This window comes from Mchenga conophoros, linkage group LG17, assembly GCF_057382185.1.
Source record: "Mchenga conophoros isolate Kocher_MC1m ecotype Shallow Benthic linkage group LG17, M_conophoros_male_GT1.1, whole genome shotgun sequence".
NCBI lineage: Eukaryota > Metazoa > Chordata > Actinopteri > Cichliformes > Cichlidae > Mchenga > Mchenga conophoros.
Window position 1 is genome coordinate 9,531,475 of NC_140542.1, and position 22,976 is coordinate 9,554,450.

The window sequence follows — 22,976 nt, forward strand, 5'->3', positions numbered from 1 at the left end:
AAACAGATATAAGATCCCTTGAATAATTATATAATGAAACTTGTATGTTTTGGATACTTACTAAAAAAATATATGAAAGTAATGAGAAAGTGGCCACTTTCATGAGTAAATCATATAAGTTTTTACTATTTCTTTTCCATATGGGCTGTCTCATGTAAAGGCACGTTGTAGGGTGTTTAATTAATCTGAGCTCTCTTCTCTGTGTGTTCTTCTGCGATACTGGTGATTAAAAATATGTGAACACCATAATATTGAACTGCAGCAATGAATTTCTTCTAACTCACTGTAATTGTGGGTTTAACATCAAATATAGCTTCCCTCATTGTTAAAGTCAGTCTGCATACTGATGACGTTCAGCTTTACATTTCAGGTAATTGCATCTCTGCTGGAAACAAAAATCTTTAACAGAAATAAGAGATGTTCTAATAATGAGTAATTTTCCAATCATTGGTATTTGGTAGAAAGAAGGAATGATGTGTATTAACAAATGAGAGGTAATCATTTTGGCTTCCAGTTTGAGTGAATATGGTACTGAGTAAAGGTGTTTTGCATTGATAACCAACAGCATGAATATCAGTTTTGTTAAAGAACTTTAATTCAGTTTTATTAGAACTAGATTCACTATTGACATGGAATAAATAGAATACAACATGTTGTCACTGAGAAGATATTTCTTGCATAATTATTACCATAGAATTACACACGAACTAATTATTTAATCTCAAATGCTAATTGATGCTGGAAACCACCTATCTGCAGTAGGCTCATTTTTACACACATGCTGCACAAAATTAAAATTTAATTCTCATAATCATAAATAGCACAAAGAGAATTTAAAGCAAACAGGCAGATCAGGAAAAGATTCACAGAGCGGTGTCTTCATTAGCACTTCATCACCAACATGCCTCCTGCCTGGGTTTAAACTTTAAAAAAGAGAAGAGGTCTCTCCCATGTTCACAAGCAGCTGCTACAGCAGGTAGCTACACCTGTGTGGTTACGCAGATTTTTCCACCACATGCCCTTTCTGATATATTTTGAGCAGAACACACAGAAAGAACTGCTGTTACACTTGTTTTTTCATTCAACACATGAAAATCATTTAACAAAACCATTTCTCATTTTCTTGCTCCATGACTGATTCCTGGTTGACATTTGTTCCTTTAGGAGCACGACTTTCTTCCTGTGGTGTATTAGCGTATGATGAATATGTTGTGTAATATCTTCTGTGGAAGCAAAACATCAAGACACATCAACATTGTATTCAGTTTGCGGTATTTTTAGTTTTTTTTGTTTCTTTATTGTAAGTCACTCATGTGCACATATAGGTACACATGTCAGTGTGGCCAACACAGAATTACAAACTGTGTTTCATCGTTGTGCAAAGAAAAATGACAAAACAAAACATAGCAGAAATTTGCAGATACTAGCTAAAATCATTTGCCATATTTTTAAAACTTAAATTTAAAAAAGCACAAAGGAATTACAGAGTCTCTATCTTCACCAAATGGGGTTTTTTTTTCTGTTTATTCAAGCACAAAGCTACATGTCAGATATAATACATTTACTTACCATGTGCTTTTCTTTTCTTTAAATCACTGCGGAGGAGAAGAGTGAAGTGATTTAGAAAATAATACCATAATGCTATTAAAGTGTGATTTTAATAATTTCCCTTAAGGGTGCTAAGTAGTGTTGATCTGTATTAAGTCTGTGCATAATAGCACCGTTCTAGCATAAAGGGACAACTGGCTTTTCTTTTATGAGGTATTCTTTTATGAATAGCTTTTTGGTCACTGAAGTTATTTATCAGCTCATTGTGGATGTATTTGATGTGTTTATAAATACTGCAGTTTTACGTGAATTTATGCATGTGGGCACTGACCCCTGATAAAAATGTTGAACTTACCTGTGGAAGCCAGGGTTGAATTCACACACGCCACACTGAAGAAGACAAAAGCTTTGACAGTCACATTATACTCAGTTCCTGGTTTTAGACCATAGACGTTCCTTTCAGTCTGGTGTCCGAATATGGGCGCTGTAATCGGTGCAGACTGCGGAGAGTTTTTCTCTCGAAGCTCCAAAATATAACTGGTCGCTCCAGCGTGCTTTTCCCATTTTACTAGAATTGATGATGCATTTGAGGCACTTGCTGACAAGATTTTGCACCCTGGAATAAATGGAAGCACATGCAGTAAGCTTTGTTATTAAAGGTTGTACAGGAGCAAATAATGCAGCTACACACACAAAAAAAGTTTGTTATTATTTGAATCCATCTGTAGTGCTTTTTTATTCACAATCATGCCTTTGTATTTAAAAAATGGATAGATTATTTAAATGACATTTTTTTCATTTTCTTACCTTCTGCACCTTCATGTGTCTGCAAATAAAAACAACAGAACATTATTTTTCTTTGGTTATTGATAAATATTGATCATTTGATAAATTTCAACAAGTTTAAAAGTTGTATTTACCTGAGTTAGAGTTATCAAAGCTAAAGAAAAGCCTATGGCTCCCAACAACCCCATCTTTAACAATGAGAGCGGGATTAAAATTAGTTTACTATATAAGGGAGTCAAATACAAAACGTATGCTGGATTCTTTTAAGCTTTGGTCCACTCAACCTGAGAACCAATCAGTATTCCCTAAATGGGGGCAGGCTGCCCCTCCAGCAGCCCCAGGCAACCAGAGATGCCCTGAATCAACAAAAAGAGGGATGGAGGGAAGTTTTCTCTGTTTTCAATGTAAAACGTGGCAGCAGTTTTTCAGCAGGAATAATGTCTGGTGTTTGGGAACTATTTGTGTAATTTGAGACTTTGAAAACTTTTTTCAATGCATTATATAAAGCCAGTGTATCTTTCCCGGTATTACTGAGCTTGACCTAATAAAAAACCTCAAGGTTTGACATTTGAAACAGGTGGCAACTGGCAGAGCTGAAAAATGAAGCCAATGTGGGAGTGACACAAACTCTAGTTGTCTAGTTGAGGCTGGTTGCAAAAAAGGAAAGACCACAAACTCCTACATCACAAGGACATTCTGATTAATGTCTTTTATACTCTGAAGTTAAAAAACAATCCCTATATTTACAGCTACTGTATGTTATGTATGATTGTCCATTTATGTTTGACTCTCTGGAGATAGGGGAGTGTGAAAACCAAAAGATGTTACAGGCCAAATTTCTGATTTTAGAGACCTCTGTTTATGGGAGAGCTGGAGGCAGTGGCACAGAGCTCTGGGACCTCTTCATAAATTGCTTTCTCTGCAACTTGGTTATCCGATTTACTGGTTCACTTACAGTGTCAGAACTTTATAAATGTATTGATAAATATATCTATAACTTGTAACATTTTAGTCCAGTCTAACATATTACCTGCATGTAAGTCCAGACTTCAAACATGTCACCCAACGTGATCAGATTTGATTAAATTTCAAATGTAACACAAAGATGAAGATGATGCTGTTTGCCTTACCAAATATAACATTCTCATCAGAGAGCCAAGTGTTCACTGATGTGTAATCAGTTTGAAGAAAATACAGTTGATCTTGAAGAAGGGAAAGTTTCAGAAACAACAAAACAACTTCTAACAGAATTAACCCTTTAAAGCCAAATGTATCGTTGATACATGAGGTTATGAGTGTTTGAGACTTCTACATCATCAGTTTAATGTATTGAAATTCACTTAAACAAGCTTTCTTGCCCATTCTCATGCTTGGTTTGAATGTCAGCAGGACAGGCTGAATATAGTAACTGCTGCCATGTGACTGTTAAACAGATCTAACTAACAAAGCATTATCAGCATCCTGATTTACAGATCACATATCTACATCCAAAACAAAACACTATATGATGATGATGCTGGGAGTTCTTTATTACCAGGAATTTCCATCACTTTGAGACAATGACACGTACTGAAAGCAGTTCATTACATTCTAACAATATAAAACAGAGAACTGTTGTTTTAAAAGGGAAAAAAATCGTGTATTTAAAGATGAATATATCAGTTCGTGTTCCTTGATTGTCAGGAGGACAATGAGCTACACATTTATTGTGCTTCAGTCATCTCTATGACAAATTTCTTGAACTGAAGAAGAAAAATCCATCATATGTAGTTTGAATTAGCTATTCAAGCATGGTAAATGTTTTACTATCAACTATCAATTGCAATTTTTAACAGTTTAAAAAAAAAATCTTTTTCCTATTAAATCCAGTAATTTGTGGTTAAAATTAATTTAGAATTTCCCCAATTTAACATAACTTTAGTTACTTTAACTTTAATGTGTGATTTTCACAGATCACAGATTTGAATCTTAAATGTTGGAGCAGACTGTGGGTTTGCTTTCCTATGCCACATAAAAATCATCAAACATTATACCAACATGTTTCATGGCTAAACATTTGTGGTTGTTTCTCTATATATTTATGAGGCTGGGATCATTCCGGTGAGGATGGGGGTGATGGATGAGGAAGAGGAGGATAAACATGTTTTCTGTCGAGGAAAAAGATCAAAACCCATGAAAACTGAATACTGACCTGCAATATTTGTGCTCATTGGTTTAATGTGCTCAAATCTGATGACAACAATGTCAAGTGTCGCTGTGTTTTTTGTAGCCAGAAGATAGACATTAATATACACAAGACGGTAGAGACAAAAGATGGTCAATTATTTTAACTGTCATTAAAAATGTTATCATAGATTCAAGACATAGACCGTTCCACAGTTTAGCACCATAAAAACAGAAAGTGAACTCTGATACTTGTATGTGGCATTTATGGTACTTTTTTTTTTTAAAGGAGTGGTGCTGACAAAGTTTCAGATGGAAGACTTTTGAATCTTATCTTAATAATTTTCATCTTTTTATATTTCATACCTTTTGTGTAGTTTTTTTCTGCATGATACATGTGTAAAATTACAGAAAAGGTTCTGGGAACTCAAACATAACATCAAAACATCAAACTTAATTCAAAGAAAATGTCCTTTTTTATTTTTTATTTTTTATTTTTACCCATATGTTGATCTATAACAGTTAGACTTTAGTGTAGTATAAATGTCTGTGGGTATCAGGGATCTTTATCACCAGGAAAAGCTAAAAATTCCTCCTTCAAATTTTCCAAAGCTGTCCAGTGCACCAGATTGAAGTCTTTACTGATTCGAGCCCTCGGGCTATATTTTTGACACCACTGCTATAGCTTATATGCGCTCTCTTTAGCCAGCTGCTTACCATTTGTTGCTAAACATGCTAGTCCACGCTTCTCTTCCCTCTGTAAATAACTGATGGAGAAGAGATTGAAGCATATTTAGAAAAAAAATGCATGCATTTTTTTTTTTTTTTTACAATCTAATGCAATCCAAAATAACATTTTTTGAATCCAAATTCAAAAAAATCTAGAAAGATGGCAAACTTACCTGTGCCAATGTTGTCTCCTAAACAGGTGACTAAAAGAGCAGAAACAGAAAAGTCTAAATCTGAGGTACTTTTTTTTCTAATCACAGTTACTGATTCATGTTTATATAAAACTTTACCCTGACGAAACATGGAAGTAATGAGAAAAATGTGTGAAAGCGATCGCTATAATAATATAATCAATGGAAAATAAAATACACACAAAGTCTAATTTTATACAATTTCACTTTGAATTACCCGAGTACAGTCTCTCCGGGCAGAATTGGACTTTGCTGCCCTCTTGTGTGAGTGGAGCGACCACTACATGATAGACGTCCCCGCACTGGACGCTGCCGAAGTCACAGCTGTTGTCTCCAGGAGCTGCGGTGCAGTTGTAGTTGCTGTTGCTCCCCACCATCTCTGCGATGGAGCTGTGGTTGCTCCCAGTGCTGCGCCAGTAAACCCGCAGAGAGTTACTGGACGTGCTGTATAATTTGACACCAGACTGACAGCAGGGACCTGCGACAAAGACATGTTAATGAAGTGATGCATGTCTTCTGACTAGAATACTACTTTGCAATTAAAGGCTGAAGAAAAACAGATTACTATGACTGTAACAGCTTTGGTTTTGCTCTTTTATCGGTAGGCATATCTTCTGTTTGTATACACTTATCTTGATACTTTTAAAAAATTTCCACAATTCCTCGTAAGTTTTTACTTCAATACATAAAATAAAGGCCTTTAAGTCATAAATTAGTTTTTTTACGTGACTTACTACGCTCCTTTGCACCTCCATATTTTTAGTCTTATACTCTGTTTTAGTAATTTTGCATGATTCACATGATCCTCAGTTCATCCTCTCTCTAAAAGAGTTGTTTTAACTTTTCTCCTTTGATGGCAACCCTCTTTTTAAGCCAGCCGTCTTTGGATTGGCTGTCCTTGGTAAACAGAAGGTTTGATCAGCAGGTGGCTGGGGGTTGTGACCAAAGCCATTAGAGGAGTCTGATGCCTTATCCTTTGGGTCATTGCATGATATGCACGTAAATTGCCATGATTATTTAAAACTATGTACATATTTCAAACGAGTAACCAAAGTAAAACCACAATAGATGTGTGCATGTTTTAATAAACTTGTCAGAGCTCTCTGACAGATCATTTTAGCCTTTAAATTTGTCCACACCTCTTCTGTTTTATGTTTTCTTTTATCTTTCACTGACCACTCTTTGTTACTTATTGTCACAGTTTATTAGAAGACATCACTCACTTGATGAGAAACCCTGATAGGTGCAGTTGGACCTGCGTCCGTTATGGCTGATTGCCTCCATGGTGACAGTGTAGTTGGTGCTGCAGGTGATGCATCCCATGAGGCAGTGGGAGTCCTGGGTATGGCAGCGGGCATGACCGCGTGATGATGTCAGAGTGGCGATGAACAAGCGTGCCCCTTTGGCGTGAGACCACGACACGTTGGTGATTGCCTGGGTCACCTGATCCACCGTCAGATTCACTGGGCAACACGGTTCTGCGATAGAAGATGAGGTGTGGGAAATAGTTATAACATATCAATTAATGTACAGTTCAGTATATTTTTATATTGCAGCTAGGCAAAAGTGTCTAAATATAATTCTTGTAAACTAGAAAAATTGATGTAAAGATGGGCAAAGTGTTTAATTGAACATAAACTCTTTTAGGTCCCGTATAATTACCTGGAATAAAGTCACATATGAAGTTATGCAAAGTTGTAAAGTTAAGCAAGAAAGGTCAGGAAGCAGCACTGACCGTTCGTGAGCGACAGCATTCGACTGCTCACCTGTTTCTAGAAACTCAGAGTAACTGGGTAAACTCGGACCAGCTGTGCTGGTTGCTTCGACGCTTACTTCATAGGTGGAGCCACAGGAAAGGTCAGTGATGTCACAGCTGCTTTTATTGGTGCTACAGGTGTGTTTGTCATCATCTCCATTTGCGCTTACAGTGTAATTAGCAGCCCTGTTATTTGCTGTCCAGCTGACTGTGACGCAGGAGGAGTTCTTTGGATTGAGCATCACATTGTTTGGCATGCAGGGAGCTTCGAGAATGGAGAGAAGGCTGAGTTAATGGTGTCCACGTTGTTTAAGGACCCCTCAAAATTATGAGGAGACATCTTTTTTTTAGATATTGTGGACTTTTTCTCCTTGGATATGTTTTTATACCCTTATTTATATACACAAGTTTTCTACCTGTGTCTTTGGTGTGAGCTTTACAAGCAAGGTTGCAACCGCTCACATCATTGCAGGGAATCACCACCACACTGTAGGCAGTGTCACAGCTGAGGCCAGAGAGGACGCACACCGGTGCGGTGTCATTACAGAGGATGACCTCTGAACTGTGTGCAGCCCGGGTCTCGTACAGCACTGCCCCCCGTGAGGGCATCCATCTGATGTTCAGAGTGTCAGTGCTCACCGCTGACACTGACACATCCTCTGGGCAACACACCACTAAAAGAAGTTTATGAATGATCAGAGAGTGAAGAAAATGCATCTCATCGTGACTAAAAAGTATAATTTTCTGCTGCTACTTACAAGTGGTGTAGTTGAGAACTTGTCCTTGAGGACTGCTGCCAGCGTGGTTGAAGGCCAGCACAGACAGGAGGTATGTTTGCCCACACGGGCAGTGAAAGGTACAGTTGTTGCTGGTGGTGTTGCAGGTTTCCACACTGCTGCCAGCTGTCTCGATAAGGGCCATGTAGCTGTCAGCATGAGCCACGGTTTTCCACGTTAGAGTGCAGTTGCCTTCTGAAGACTCCACTAGTGCCAAAGACTCAGGTGGGCAGGGGACTGCAGCACAAGACGGCAGGGAATTTAGTCACAGTCACACACTCATAGAGTCAGGTAGGGGTTCGGTGTAGAACACAAAAAACTTGTGTGTCATATTTTATAGCATGTTTTGCATTGTAGTTATTAAAAGTTTGAAGATTTTTAATGAATAAATTGTTTTCTTTAAGATATATAAACAGTGTGATATAAAAAAAATGTTGAAATTGTTTTATCTGCTTATGAGTTTTAAAATGTTGTGGTTTTAAAGGGTCAGAGTTCAGTATTGCTACCATTGGTCCATAGTTACCCTTAGTGGTCATTAATTTTACAGGATACATTCAACTTTTGTAATGTGGAATTAAATTTGGGTGTTTTTCATGTCATATGGAATATAAATCTTAATTTAAATCAATGCATTAGAAACAATACAAGTTTCTGCATTCGGCTTCATACCCGGAAGGTAATTCCAGTATTTTTAAAAAACATTATGTGGATGACACATTCATATCTCTTCTACTCACAGGTGATGAAGACTGCAGGGCTAGATGGATAGCTGGGCCCAGCCTCATTTGAGGCAGTGACTTGGATGGTGTGTACCTCTCCACACCCCACTACTGAGAGGGTGCAGGAGCTGGATGTGGTCTTACACATTAAGTTTAGGTCACTCATCACATTGTACTCAATGGGTCCATAGACCTCCTGGTCTGGCTCCCAAGACACCAACAGTCCAGCCACACTGCCATTCATCACCACAGACACATTGACAGACGCTGGGGTCCGAGGTCCTGTTAGATGACAAAAAATAAAAACAAAACCAGCGAAGGACTAAACTGGAGTAGACACGGGAACCAGTGTGATATAACTGCATTTGGTTATTTTTGAATGCATGCTTTTATTTGTTGTAATTAAGTGGAAAATTTTGCTTTTTTACTTCATTATATTTTTCAAATGTCTACTAAAACAGGAAGTTTTCAAGGTTCTAAGTTTAGAAAGCAAGTATTTCATACTTGTTGTGCTCCTATATTTTAAGCAGCATGTTCATTAACCCTTATGGATAATTTGCCACAGTAAGACTCCTCAGAATTATAATACTGTGTGTGTTTTGGTGGCTTTACTGCTTTGCAGCATTGACCCTAGATCATGGTTAAGCATTCTTCATGCTGTCCAGGGCTCTTACTGAATAACACTCTGTATGCTAGAGTAAACACAAAGTGTACAGTCACAAACAGACAACTGTCTCAGTGCCTGCTTACGTGTAGCCTGTTTAATGTTCGAGCTGTCTCCCTTTCGACCTTCAAGATCCCAAGCAAAACAAGTTATGACGTAGAGTGAGCCAGCATCCAAGCCGGAGAAGGTCAAACTGGTGTTGGAGGTGTTGTACACGCCCATGCTTATGTTTGAATCAAGCTTGCATATGGACACGGTGTATTGGACGGCATGAGCAACTGGATCCCAGGATAGAACGATGCTGCTGTTGCTCGTAGAGGAGGACGCAAGCTGAGGAGGAGCCAAAACTGTGAAAGACAAGATTAGACTGTTTTATATGTAGTAACTGGTGTGGGGGATGAATACTGTAGCACATTACTGAAAGTCCAAAAGTTTAATCCAAGACTATGTGAAGGAAGTCAGTGTAACGTCAACTTAATAGTGGGTGCAACATTTAGAGCTCTTGCCAGTTGTTACATATTCAGACTGTGCGCTTATGTTATTTTCTTTGATCATTTTAGGTGAAGCAGAGCTTCAGAGTTTGATTGTGTTCACGTTCAAGAATCAGTTTGAAAGTTGCTTAGTATTAAAGCGTGAAAGGTTCAAGTAATTGTATGTTATCGATGAAAACTGTACTAATACTAATATATTAAGCAAGTAATCAGTATTATTAATAGATAAACTCTGTATTACTTTGGTAATAGTCACATAACTTTGTCTTCATTTCTGTTTCAAGTTAATCAAGTTTGCATAAATGAAAAAGTTTAGAGGACATTTCTCTGAATTATTAAAAAATGATTGTCACAAAGTGACTGGATTAGTTGAACAGGTGCAATCTTAAGAAATTTTTAAACAAGACCTGTTGACTGGTGCAAGATCAGTAAACTCATTGCACCGCTGAGAGGCTACAGCTGCAAGTTCATGTTTCATGTTCGTGAGAATCGAATGTTGCCCCCCGTAAAGATGAGATTAGAGCTGGTAACCCTTTACTCAGGAAGAGTTCAGCTCTTTATGTTTGACATAGAGGGGTCAGGTATGGTTACCACCGATGCCAGAGAGGCCCGTAGGGTTGAAGATGAGTGTGTATACTGTACCTTTCACTTGTACAATTGAATATAGTGGTTGTGCTGTTTAGACAATAAAACAGATCAAGTGACCTCTGCAGGGCATGGGGTGTGAGACCCATTTCACACGAGTAATTTGAAAATCCCACCTGTCTTTCCAGTTACAGGAATTGAGGGCTGGCTGCGGCCTGCGGTGTTCACAGCCATGATGCTGAGCGAGTACTCAGTGTACGGCACAAGGGACTCAATCTCAGCTGGAGAGGAGGATGCTGCAACCTCTCTGAAGAAGCCATTGCTGTTCTCCACACGTATGATGTAATGAGACACCCCGTTTCTCAAGTTAAACTCCACTGTCAAGGTTGTGCTATCCAGTGACTTCACTGTCAGAATGGGCTCCATCATATCAGGGGCTGAAAGAGGCACAAACAATTCACAACAGGGATGGTATCAAGTCCACTCTTAAGTTAATTTTTACTGTATGTGTCTGCGTGCTGAACTTTAGATTTAAGTGGTTTAATTAAGAATCAGAATCAGAAAGGGTTTTATTGCCAAATATTGAGCAGGTTTACAACATTAGGAAATTGCTGTGGTGCTTCAGTGTAAACATACTGTCATAAATTACGCTTAAATAGACATGAAAAAAATAAAAATAAGAATAAGAATTAAAAGTGCTACGTAGAAAGATATATACATGAGTGCAGGTGGTGATCAGTGCCAAAGTGGTTTTTTAATTAAAAAAGCAACCAAAACTACCCCATACTTTATCGTCTGTGAATCTCCCCTGGTACATTTACTGAACATAACTATAAATCACATGTTTATTACTAGTGATGTCTCAAGTGATACTAGTGATGCTAGCCTGAAAAATGGCAGTAATACTAGCAGTAAAACTGCCAACAGATCTAGATAGCTATATTTGCATTGCAAAATTACTTATTTTTATGGTTCCGGCATAGCTTTTTGCCGTACATAATTTTATTTAGATCAGTGATCAGTGTGCCTAAACATGGCAGCTTTACAAACATTCTAACACAGAGGTGGGCAATCTCAGTCCACGAGGGCCGGTGTGCCTGCAGGTTTTAGATGTGTCCTCGAACCAACACAGCTGATTTAAATGGCTAAATTAGCTCCTCAACATGTGCTGAAGTTCTCCAGAGGCCTGGTAACGAACTAATCATGTGATTCGGGTGTGTTGACCCAAGGTGAGATCTAAAACCTGCAGGGACACCGGCCCTCGTGGACTGAGATTGCCCACCCCTGTTCTAACCCATTGAGCTTCACAGGCTATTCTTTGAAATTTACTACTCAAATAACATTAATTGGGAAACTGTAAGTTCAAAATTAACAACATTGAACTCTATGGAGAACGGACACTTAAAGACACTGTGTAATAAAAGTCTAATAATAGGTATTACCAGTCGAGCAGGAAGTTTGAAAAACTTAAGAAACACTGGAAAGTTTACTTCCTAAATGACATCCTTTTCATAATGAATCAGTTCTATTTTTTCCATTCAAATTATAAGCTACAATCTTAACACTCTTATGCGATGCAACAGAAATGAAGCTTGCTACAAATACTGTAGGATTTCATTGTGGTATACATTGGGTTCATCAGCTGCTGTAGCGTGTTCTCCAAACTTTAAAAAGGTACTGGTTGCATTTCTATGCAACAGCTACACAGCCTGGACCCTCTAGAAATGAACAACTTATTAGGACAAAGTCATGTTCAATAAAATTAATTTAAAAACGTTTTGTTTTAGAAATAAATAGTGAAGGACAACACAAGACTGTATACTTCATATCTTAAACAGCATGAGCATGGACTGAAGTGCATGAAGTCTCACCTGTTGATGATTCAACTGATGCAGTGCTGAGTTTTTGGGAACCACTCATTGCTTCAACTACGAAGTTATACATGACGTTTGGAGGCAGCGAGGTAACAGAGCCCATCACTGTGTTTGGACCAAATGATGCAAAAGCGACAAGTTCGCTCTGTGATTTTACAGTGATCTGGTATGAAGTGGCTCCAGAGTACCTGGTCCATCTGAGAGTCACAGTCTTTGATGTTGCAGAGAACACAGACACTTTAAAATCTAATGAAGGTAGAGCAAAAATCATTATAAGACACATCTGGCACCCTGAGAAAAAGATTCTTTCAGACAAGTCAAGTTTTTTTTCTTGTTCTGTGATAAACCGCCAACAGTTGAATATAGTAAAAGACAACATACAGTACCTGATTGGGCTGCAGCCTGCAAATTAAGATAAAATATATGTATTAAGTGTTCTGATCAATTTCCTATAACAGTTATCTCCTCACTATTTATTACAATACCTGTGAGCACATGCCCAGTAATACAAAAATCTCCAGCCACTTCATAGCACCAGTTTTTCTGGTTTGTGTCTTCTCTCCTTCTCTTGATAGCTTCTCTTTGATTCTTAAAAACACTTCTCTCTAGTGGTTTGATCTTTTCTTAAACATCTATCAGCTGAAATACCTGCAGCAAGCCCCTCCCACTGGGGGGGTTAAATGTCTTTTTATAATGAAGCAGGGAGATGGGGCCGGTGTAGGTTGAATGCCATGGAAAAAACCTACCTTTGAAAGCATCATGTTCTGCACTCAAGGATATATCCACTAAATGTGACATGGACATAATTACTGTCTGGAGGCCTCAGAGCCACCTCTTTGACAGTAACATAGATAGATAGATAGATAGATAGATAGATAGATAGATAGATAGATAGATAGATAGATAGATAGATAGATAGATAGATAGATAGATAGATAGATAGATTGATGTCTTGTGCGCTTCATCACTAAAAAACTACAGCTCACTGTCGCACACTTGGTGACGCGAATGACGTCAGAGTTTGTCTTCGTGAATTTCTCGAAGGGAAGCGGCGCAGTGGGGGAAAAAAACAAGATGGCAACGGGCTCAGATCACGGGCTGAAAAGAATAGTTTGGAAAAGTAAGTTTACTCCAACAGGAGAGTATTTCCTGCTCTTGAAAAATAGCACAACGGCGTTTGTTTAGCACGTGAACTGTGAGCTGTTTTAGCTAACCTCTTCCTGCGCATCTTTAGCTTTTGGAATAACAGCGAACATTTTCATTCAGCTGTTCCCTTTGAGCGGAAAATTACAAATTTACAAAACGCAGTAGAACCGATAGAGGAAAAAGCCGCAGACGCAACTTGACCTAACACTTGGCCCGGTCAGAACATAACGACTTTTTTAGGCTACTTGTTTGAAGCAGTAGCCATGGGTGAGGTCACTGTACGTCTGCAACCGCACCTCGTTTATGCAGCGGGATTGCTACAAGTCTGGCGTATTATTTGTATCCTTATCCTGATGTCTTGCCTTCCTCTTGTTGGCTGTGGTTAGGTTATGTCACCAAGAAGGCTGGTTTGTGTTGCCGTTAAAATGAGGGTCAAACAAGCAGCTAAGACTAATGCAGCCCAGTAGAACAGCGGTAATGAAGTTTTGTTGCTGCTGACATGTGTTGGAACTCTGTCAGACTGGTGACCTGTACCCCACCTTTCGCCCTGTGACAGCTGGGATAGATGTATGGATGATTCAAGTTTACGCACTACAGGCTACAAAATGACCATAAGGTCGCTGAACAGTTGTCCCTAAATTAATGAGAGTGCTATCACTCAGGTTTGCACAATAGCAGGCTAATAATCAAGTAACAGAGTTAGACAGAAATAGCCTTTGTTCTTAATACTCCACTCATGAAAGCTGACATAACCTTGGCAGTACGTAAATACTTTAGTTGGTTCAAAGGTCATTCCTTCTTAATTAATCAATTTTTTTAAACTGCCGGAACCCCCCCAACTAAGTTTAAGTTTACTACTTAAGATAAAATATGTAAAACTCCAGGACCTCACTGTTATCTCACAAAAAAAAAAAAAAGTGACGGGATCTGAGTTTTTCTGGCACTTTTTTTTTGAGGAGCTGTTTTAAAATTCCATTATCTAGAAAACTACTAGTACCACACCCTTTCACGCTCACCTGGTATGACCCAAACACATATGAAAAATCAATTGTACCAAGACTCTGAAATATTACGAAACACAACTGCATAACTTTTATACATTAGGCTATAAACGTTCTAATATGTTTTAATTTTATGCATAAGTAGCGAGATAATGGATATTTGCAGTTCTGATTACATCACTTTCTGTTTTGCACACTTGAACTAAGAGGTAGCTTAAACAGTGACATCATGAACGATAATTTGTTTTCAGATTATTGTTGTGTTTACATGTTGTCATGTTATGTGCTCCTTACAGGAATACAGGACACAATTATTACAGACTGCAGAAACTCTGAAGTATGGAAGGTAAGAAACCCACCATGTGCTCAGTACAGAGTCCCAGGATTGTACTTGGATAAATGGACAAGCTCCGAGTTACAGATTCAGCTTTGATATGATTGATTCTCACTCATACGCTTTGTCTCGATATGTGGTGCTGGGAGTATATTACTGTTTAACGCATAATTAAAGGAGCATTTTCACGTTGTCTTCTTCACAGATATTGATTCTGGATCCTTTCACCACCAAGCTCCTCTCGTCATGCTGCAAAATGTCCGACCTGATGTCAGAGAAGATAACAAGTAGGTGGAATGATGTCCTTTTATTTATTTTTACATCACGAAGCTATTTGATCAAAGATAATTTGTGCGTGTATGTCTTTAGCTACTTTTGACTACTAGTATTCTGTTTCTAGTTGTGGAGGACCTGTTCAAAAGCAGAGAGCCTGTTCTCGAAATGAAGTCCATTTACTTTATGACACCTACTGCTAAGGTTTGCTGTTAAAACTTTTTCATTTTCATTTCTTTAACATATCACTGCCAAACTCTGTGAGTTCTTAAATCTATTTTTTTTTCATAGTGTGTGGATGCCTTTATAAAGGATTTCAAGCCCAAACCCAAATACAAAGCTGCGTACGTCTATTTCACTGACTGTAGGTAACTCCTGTGTTGGTGCTTAAATCTGCTTCATCAGCCAAATAGCAGATATACCTTTTACGATCAAAGTGGGCACTGAAAGCTTTTTTGATCTGCAGACTGCCCTGATGACCTGTTCAACAAAATGAGGCAAGCCTGTGGAAAACACATAAGGGTCTGCAAGGAAATAAACATCTCTTTCATGCCTCAGGAAGCACAAGTAAGTGTTTAAAATTTAGCCAAGTGTTCTTTTTTTTTAGTTTATTTTGTAATAGTCCATTTCCTCTTTTTGTCAAAATTCCCCTCAGTTGACAGGCACGCACGCAGGCTGTGCACTTGCCTGTTGTTGAAGGAAGGGAATTTGCCTTGTGTAGGGTGTTTCTTGAAGTCCTAAAGAGAGTAAATCCTGTAGCTTCACATTTTTCCTTGCTATAGCATTTCAGCGGCTTCGTTGTCAACCTTTCCCGTTTATAATTCACTGTGTGTTCTCAATGGGTTTTGGCTGCAGGTGGGATAGTTGCAGAAACAGAAAACTACTGTTGTATACGCGTTACTGGCATTGTCTTGCTGCAGTGAGCGAAAGAAAACACTGGTGAATTCAGCTTTTGCAGATATGAGTTGTTACTTTCACCAGGTGTTGTAGGTTCACAAAGGCTTAAAACGGGGTTTGTTTGTTTATTAGCCGCTTGCTTCCTGTTTGGCAGGCAACATGCTGCCATCGTATCATGTGTAATTCATCGTATGTTGATGTGAATTAGATGTTGTCATTGAAGTAAAAGGTGGTATATGTGCATATATTCTGAAAATGGGTCACTTTAGCCTGTTACTAGGCAGATGTTAGGAAACACAATGGTGTCATAATTTCTGATATAGATGAGAACCTTTACGATATATCTGTGTACCAGGTTTGATTGCTCATCTGCTGATTATCTAGGAGATGTGATCAGACAAAGAAACACACAAGCAGGTGCTTAATGTATTATAGCCTCGAGTTCGGGAAACAATGAGAAATTAAAAATGATCCTTGTGCTCAATTTGTATCTTCTGGAACTTTAATGATGACGGCTGTGGTTTACACTGTGGTGTTAAATACTTTGAAGGTTTTCACCTGCGATAATCCCGGGGCTTTCCGAAGCATCTACAGCCCCAAGAGTCAGGACAAAACGAAGACACTGGAGACACTGGCAGGCCAGCTCGTTACGCTCTGTGCCACATTAGACGAGTACCCAGGGATCCGATACAAGAAGTAAGTCAGACAACATGTAGTGTCTTAGGTAACAATACACCCGAGCCCCCAAGCAGAGTGAAACTTTTTAGGAGAAAAAGTCAGAATAGGTTCCGTATTAATGGCAGGAATAATGCTGGGCTTGAAAACAAAGCGTTGGTATCACTTGTTTCTTTGAACAGACTGGTTTTAGAATGTGTTTGTTCCGAGTGAATATAGTAGACATATATCTTATAACGTTCACTGTTCAAAGAAATAGCTATGTGTAGAAAGAATCACATGGTAGTTGAGCAAGTGAGGTTACTCGCTCACAGCAGCGCTGATCCTATTCAGCCTGATGAAAGTAAGAGTGTAAAGATATGTAAAGAGCAGAGTGCAGCTGTTATTTACAGAAAATACAGTTTTGTGTTTTATAACTACTGGATTAACCTTGACCTCAATGTTCACTTGACTGACGGAAACAACATTTATATCATAACTAGAGACGGCAACATGGAGAATGCCAAACTCCTTGCAGAGCTGGTGGACCGGAAGCTGGACACACACTACCAGCTGGATGACAGTGGCAAGAAAAAGGTGAGAGGCCTGCCGAACAAAGGATGGTTTCAGGATAAACAAGGTCGTAGCCCTGGGAGTAAATGGGAATTTTAAAATACTGTATTGTTTATCACATGAAAGAATAAAATAATCCCTCCTTTGCCTCAAGCACATTAAACAGTTCCCTTTACTATAAATTTGAAAAGGCAAAAGTTTGGACAGCTTGCTCCGTGGAAGTGAATTATCCCCGTTTTTATATATAATTTAATAATATATAACTTTTTTTTCCCCCTACATCACCAGGAGAAGACCCAAGCCCAGTTGCTGATAGTCGACAGAGGCTTTGATCCTGTGACCCCCATCCTGCACGAGCTGACCTACCAGGCCATGGCCTACGATCTCATTGATATAGAAAACGATACCTATAAGTAATGCAGTCTACTTCCTGTATTTTATATAGAGAGATAGATATAGAGATATATGTGTACAATCTGCTTACTGCTTCATACTCTTGTGCTCATGAGAAACTAGATACTGCTATTCTGGGTCATTTTGTGTCCAGGTACAAGGCTAGAGACGGCTTAGAGAAGCAGGCCCTGCTGAATGAGGATGACATGCTCTGGGTGAAGCTGAGGCACCAGCACATCGCAGAGGTTTCAGCGTAAGTGTGCGAAACCAGAAGTATGGCAGTATCTTCTTCTTGTTGTCAGAACACTCATCTTAACATTTTTGTTTTCCCTACAACAGGCAAATTCCCAAGATGGTGAAGGAGATATCTGCTAGCAAGAAACAGCCAGATGGGAAGGTACAGTGCAGTGGTTTCTGCTTGTGTGATCGTTTCATTTTGAAAAGCATATCTTGAGCAAACATTTAATGTGTTCATATATATTAATATATATGTATGTTTTTTGTTTCCCCAGATCACAATTAGCAATTTGGCTCAAATGATGAAGAAGATGCCTGCGTTCCGTAAACAGATGACAGAGGTATGCAGTAAAACTTATGTAGGGATAACTGAACTTACTTCGAAGTTATGTGTTCATCTGAAATGTGAGATTAAAGCAGAATTTTCTCCAGGATCTTGTTGTTGGTTTTAAGACAGATACAACTCTTACAACAATTATTATTATTGTAAGGGCTACGCAATCCTTATATTGTGGTCGGGTGTGGCGCCTCTGCAGCCTGTTATTACATAGGGTTGACCTGATGTTTTTAACAGTTTTCTGCCTGGATTCTAGAAAACGATTCATCTGCAGCTGGCTGAGGACTGCATGAAACATTTCGCAAACAATGTGGAGAAACTCTGCAAAGCTGAACAGGTCTGTTTATGCTCTGTTATCAAGATCTAGCAGTCACACTCTTCCTGACCTGCAGAGTACCGTTACTGTATGCGGCCAAGTGTGACCTTCTAATCAAAGCTTTAGGGAAGTGTGTCATGTGTACTATGTGTAATATGCTGTATGTTTCTGTGCAGGACCTTGCAGTAGGCGCCGATGTGGATGGGTTAAAGGTGAAAGATCCCATGAGGACTCTGCTGCCTGTGCTGCTGAACCCATACAGTAAACATGACAAGATCAGAGCTGTGCTGCTCTACATCTTCAGCCTGAACGGTACATCAGCCTTCTCGTGAATAAAGTAGTGCTGTCAGCATTAATCTCATTAAAATGACGTTAACGCCATAACTGCATTAACACAGCAAATCTCCATTAGCGAGCTAACGCAGATCTCCCCACACAAGGCCTGCACAGCGGTAGCGCGGTTAGCTCGTTAACGCATTAGCACCGTGCAGCCCCTCACACGGGGCGATCCGCGTTAACTCGCTAACCGAGATTTGCAGCGTTAATGCGGTTATGGCGTTAACGTCATTTTAACGAGATTAACGCTGACAGCAACTTTTTTTGACTAAAAATTAGAGGTGCTAATTTGTCCATCTGTCTTTTTTTGCTTTTTGGTTGTTTGGTGTTTGTAAACAGGGACAACCGAGGAAAACTTAAACAAACTTATTGAGCATGTAAAGATCGAGGGAGAACCGGAGTATATCCAGAACTGGAAAGAGCTGGGCGTGCCCATCATCATAACGGTAGGTTGAGAAAAGGAAAACGTTTCAGCGTTTTGATTTATCCATTTTTTTAAGTTTTCATTGATGTACTTTTATTTCCAGCCCAGTTTCTTCTCTCGTAAACCCAACCGACGAGAGCGTTCCCAAGAGGAGAGATACAGCCTTTCCAGATGGATCCCCACCATAAAAGATGTGATGGAGGTCAGTGACATCATCATGTGGTATCCTAGCTTGTCTTTGCACCCATTGTCTCTGCATTAGTAAGCATCCATAAACTGTACCTTTGCAATTCACCGATTCTGCTAGCTGCTAATGATTGCTAAGTGATGGATTTTATTAATCTATCTAAAACTAAATTCAATGAAACTAAAGTAGAAACTTGCGGGCTTTGTTGTAGCTCACTTGAGTCCATATTATGCTTTAGACAGTGAAAGTAAAACTGCTCTACAGACACCAACACACAGACGGGGTGTAGAGGTTTCAGTTCAGTTGGTGGAATGAACTTTTTCGACACCTGTCAATCAAAGCTTTGAGCCTCTGCAAGTACAAATGTTTGAGTTATAAATAAAAAGTTACCCTGGCGCACAGTTGTTATAAAGGATGAATTTATCCATTGCCAAAAGCAGTTTTTATTTCAGGCTGTAAACATTTGTTCATTTCATTGCTGATTTGGGGCATTTGAACATGTGTGAGCTGACTCTGTTGTGTACCCAGCCTTGAGCGGTCATTAGAGTAGTTGATGCCAAACTGAACATGTAACTGTATCTGTTTCATTGTGCTACCCCAGTCCTCATCTAAGGGGCATTCATGAGCACAACTATGGAAGCAGAACAAAAGGAGGTTATCAGATTCGGGTCATCTGATAAGCTGTGTCACACAAGTTTGTGTTGTTCTGTACCGTTTTCTGCATCCTAGCAAGTGTAAACCACAACAAGGCACTAGTTGTTGCCTTGTTGTTTTTCTTCAGAGGATGGTCCTTCTGTTTCTGTCTCAGTCCCTCAGAACTAGTGTTTTTATTGTCTTATAAGTATGTTGGGTGAAAATCTTTGTCCTTTGTTTGTGTGAAATTCGCTGTGCTGCCAGTTTTTGGTTTTCTTTTCTAAATGTACCTTTTCACTGTGCTTTGTTTTCACTTTGGTAAGTCATGTGACCTGTCAACCACAAATCATGAAAAGAAAATATATACTTGCTCTTAAAACTCAGCTGCCGAAGCCGTTTCTCTGAAATGGGTGTGGAACTGAGAGGTGGAAATACCCCCATTAGCAGTTTTCCCCCAAACTCTTCTCTTCACTCAGTCTCAGTTCTGTAAATCCATGTTGTTAATCAGATGGAGTGTATCCAATGAAGAGGAGGCTCTTAATAGCAAACAAAACTGAGAGGAGCCTTTTAGTAATCATCTTACAGGTTACTGTGAAAATAAGTTTATATTAGATTAGAATCTAACTCCATGTTATAGGATCTGTAACATGAGCTCGTTTCTTCTCATCTTCACTTGCATTTCCTGTTATTACATGGAAAAAAAAAAGAAGAAAAACATCAGTGGTCTTCACCTGAGCACCTGGTTTCCTGTCAAATGCGGTTAAAATGTTTCCTCTTGCAGCAGAAGACAAATTGATTTGATGTGTAGGAGCTGAATATCTGCTGCAGATAACTTAAAGCTCGTCTGCTAGTCTCAAGTATTTCTAAGCATAAAGGTGCATGATGCAAAAAAACAGTGAGACTTTGAGTTTGAGGAAAGCAAATTGTTTGTCAAGCAGTAGCCTGTGTTTTGACATCTACTAATGCATGATGTAGTTACGTTATTATCACACCTTCCCTTGGCACCAAAATTACTCATCATGTGTTCTTCTGTTAATTAGCTCTGTTAATGGCACGACTTCTGCTTTTAAGTTGTGACGTCACCCACAAAATAAATCGTTTTACAGAGTGACTGAAACTTGTGTTCCAAATATAAAGAAAACTGAAGTATGCGCATGATGGTCAAAGAGATACATGTTGCGTAACATTTAGAAGATGACCACTGGACCATGTGCATATAAATTTAATGTAGGTAGGACCCCTCAGCGAGTGAAGGTTACTGCACTTTAAAATTGTTACTGGCTTGCAAAACAGATTTGCTCCCCATGTCACATGATCTCTAAAACATGCGTTACTTCCAGGATGTCGTGGAGAACAAACTGGACACCAAAGAGTGGCCGCACCAGTCCGAGTGTCCTGCTGCCTGGAATGGCTCCGGGGCTGTGAGGTGGGTTTTTGTGAGTGACCAGGCTGGAACTGGGCTGCTGTTTTGGTTTCTTTCTAACTGAAGAATATACAGTTTAACAACCCTACAGTTTTGTGTTGTTGTGTCACTTAGTTATGCTTATACAGTCAGTCTGTGTGATTTATCTCTCCACATCCACTTTCTGTTTCTTAGAGGGTTGATTGAGGTGAATGAGGTCGATTTTCCAGTTTCAACAGTAAGAAGCAGCGTCTGCTTTTTCTTCTTTAAGGCTCTGTCAGTTAATATTTCCGATGCCCCTCCTTCTTCTCCACAGCGCACGGCAGAAGCACAGAGCCAGCACTCAGGATGACCGCCGGACTGGCTCACGTCTCATCATCTTTGTTATAGGAGGGATCAGCTTCTCTGAGATGCGCTGCGCCTACGAGGTCACCAGGGCAATGAAAACCTGCGAGGTCATCATTGGTAAGACTCAGTGCAAGGAAACAGCTGGACAATGCTTCGTACCAAACAGGCGCGCAGAAAGTCAGAATGCTGGGAAATATTAGCTTGCAGCACATGAACTAAGGAGAGCTATGATTGTGACGATTATCGGGAAGGTTCCACTGAGTTTTAAGATTACACTTATTATACGTTATTTCCTGCTGTTTTACACCCCCTACTGGAGCAGAGCGGAATTATGACAGGACTTTTCTTTTGTTTGTTTGTTTGTTTTTTAATGCAATTTATTTATCTTTATCCTATACAGGGTCTTCCCACATTTTGACCCCCACCGTTCTCCTGGATGACATCAAGGCCCTGAGCAAAGGACCCATGGAAAGCTTCACACTAGAGGTCGAGACCAAAGCTTGAGAAGTTCGGCCCCCACCCCGCTTGTTTCTCTACATCCCTTATCACTCAGCACAGCACACTTATCTTAACTTCCTCAGTGGAATTGTGAAGGGAATTTCCTTACAGTCATTTAAATAGCTTTTCAATCCAAGCCCGTGTTTATAGTGCAAGGTATGAGACGCAGATTTTCCACATGAAGACCTAAGAACATGGTGCGATTATGACATTGTGATTTGAACATTTGGATAGTATTTAAATACTAACTGATCTCATCCTACTCTAACCCGTCTGTTTGTTTGTCTTAAAAATTATGATAATGTTACAAGTTGAAAGGCTTCTAAGAGAAACCTTGAGAAACAGAAAAGTGGTGCAAAGTCGCACATCACTGATGTATATATGTATGTAAGCACTGAGTCCCTGCTATGCCATTTTGACTTTTTCACCTCTGTTCATAAACACTTTAATGACTTTTGAAGACTATTTTTAACATTGAGTATTTCGTTTTCCTTGAACAGCTGACTAATAAATGGATGAAGTGGTTCAAGTCTTAAGAGTTCATTTTGCCTCATTTGTAGACTGCGCATGGAGCTAAAACATCAGAATAGCCAGTAAATGTCCACAAGAGAAAACCAACACAAATTTCCTAAATTCCTGGCTAAGCCGGGTAAACAGCATTAACAGGTCTTTGCATCAGGGTGACATGTAAACACTCACAGCAAA

The 22,976-nt window shown here is 39.3% G+C and overlaps 3 protein-coding genes across 5 annotated transcripts in view; 1 reads left to right on the forward strand and 2 right to left on the reverse strand.

Annotated features, from left to right (window-relative positions):
* fndc7b (fibronectin type III domain containing 7b) overlaps window positions 1-2,522 on the reverse strand; it is a 42,557-nt gene extending 40,035 nt beyond the window's left edge. Inside the window, exon 1 of the mRNA XM_085252247.1 lies at window positions 2,469-2,522. Coding sequence (XP_085108373.1) covers window positions 2,469-2,522 — 54 coding nt within the window. The remainder of the gene's footprint in view (window positions 1-2,468) is intronic.
* Window positions 2,074-12,968, reverse strand: LOC146555065 (fibronectin type III domain-containing protein 7-like). 3 transcript variants are annotated; one of them, XM_085252250.1, is made up of 15 exons: window positions 12,768-12,968; window positions 12,669-12,684; window positions 12,280-12,528; window positions 10,585-10,845; window positions 9,419-9,679; window positions 8,687-8,950; window positions 7,932-8,186; window positions 7,590-7,847; window positions 7,184-7,438; window positions 6,641-6,895; window positions 5,635-5,895; window positions 5,400-5,429; window positions 5,215-5,264; window positions 2,356-2,374; window positions 2,074-2,164 (listed from the first exon to the last, which is right to left on the reverse strand). In XM_085252250.1, the coding sequence occupies exons 1-13, from the start codon at window positions 12,810-12,812 to the stop codon at window positions 5,233-5,235; spliced, it is 2,442 nt and encodes an 813-aa protein (XP_085108376.1). In that variant the 5' UTR covers window positions 12,813-12,968; the 3' UTR covers window positions 2,074-2,164; window positions 2,356-2,374; window positions 5,215-5,232. The 3 variants fall into 3 exon arrangements, with proteins under 3 accessions (XP_085108376.1, XP_085108375.1, XP_085108374.1); XM_085252249.1 differs by lacking the exons at window positions 2,074-2,164; window positions 2,356-2,374 and adding an exon at window positions 3,859-4,481; XM_085252248.1 differs by lacking the exons at window positions 2,074-2,164; window positions 2,356-2,374 and having other exon boundaries at window positions 3,859-5,264.
* Window positions 12,969-13,290: 322 nt separating this feature from the next.
* Window positions 13,291-22,807, forward strand: stxbp3 (syntaxin binding protein 3). Its single transcript, XM_085252075.1, has 19 exons — window positions 13,291-13,402; window positions 14,726-14,775; window positions 14,969-15,050; window positions 15,164-15,240; window positions 15,328-15,400; window positions 15,503-15,603; window positions 16,484-16,629; window positions 17,091-17,184; window positions 17,449-17,573; window positions 17,708-17,806; window positions 17,893-17,950; window positions 18,066-18,131; window positions 18,384-18,464; window positions 18,620-18,755; window positions 19,119-19,225; window positions 19,307-19,405; window positions 21,364-21,449; window positions 21,742-21,890; window positions 22,174-22,807. The coding sequence occupies exons 1-19, from the start codon at window positions 13,291-13,293 to the stop codon at window positions 22,275-22,277; spliced, it is 1,845 nt and encodes a 614-aa protein (XP_085108201.1). The 3' UTR covers window positions 22,278-22,807.
* Window positions 22,808-22,976: the final 169 nt, after the last annotated feature.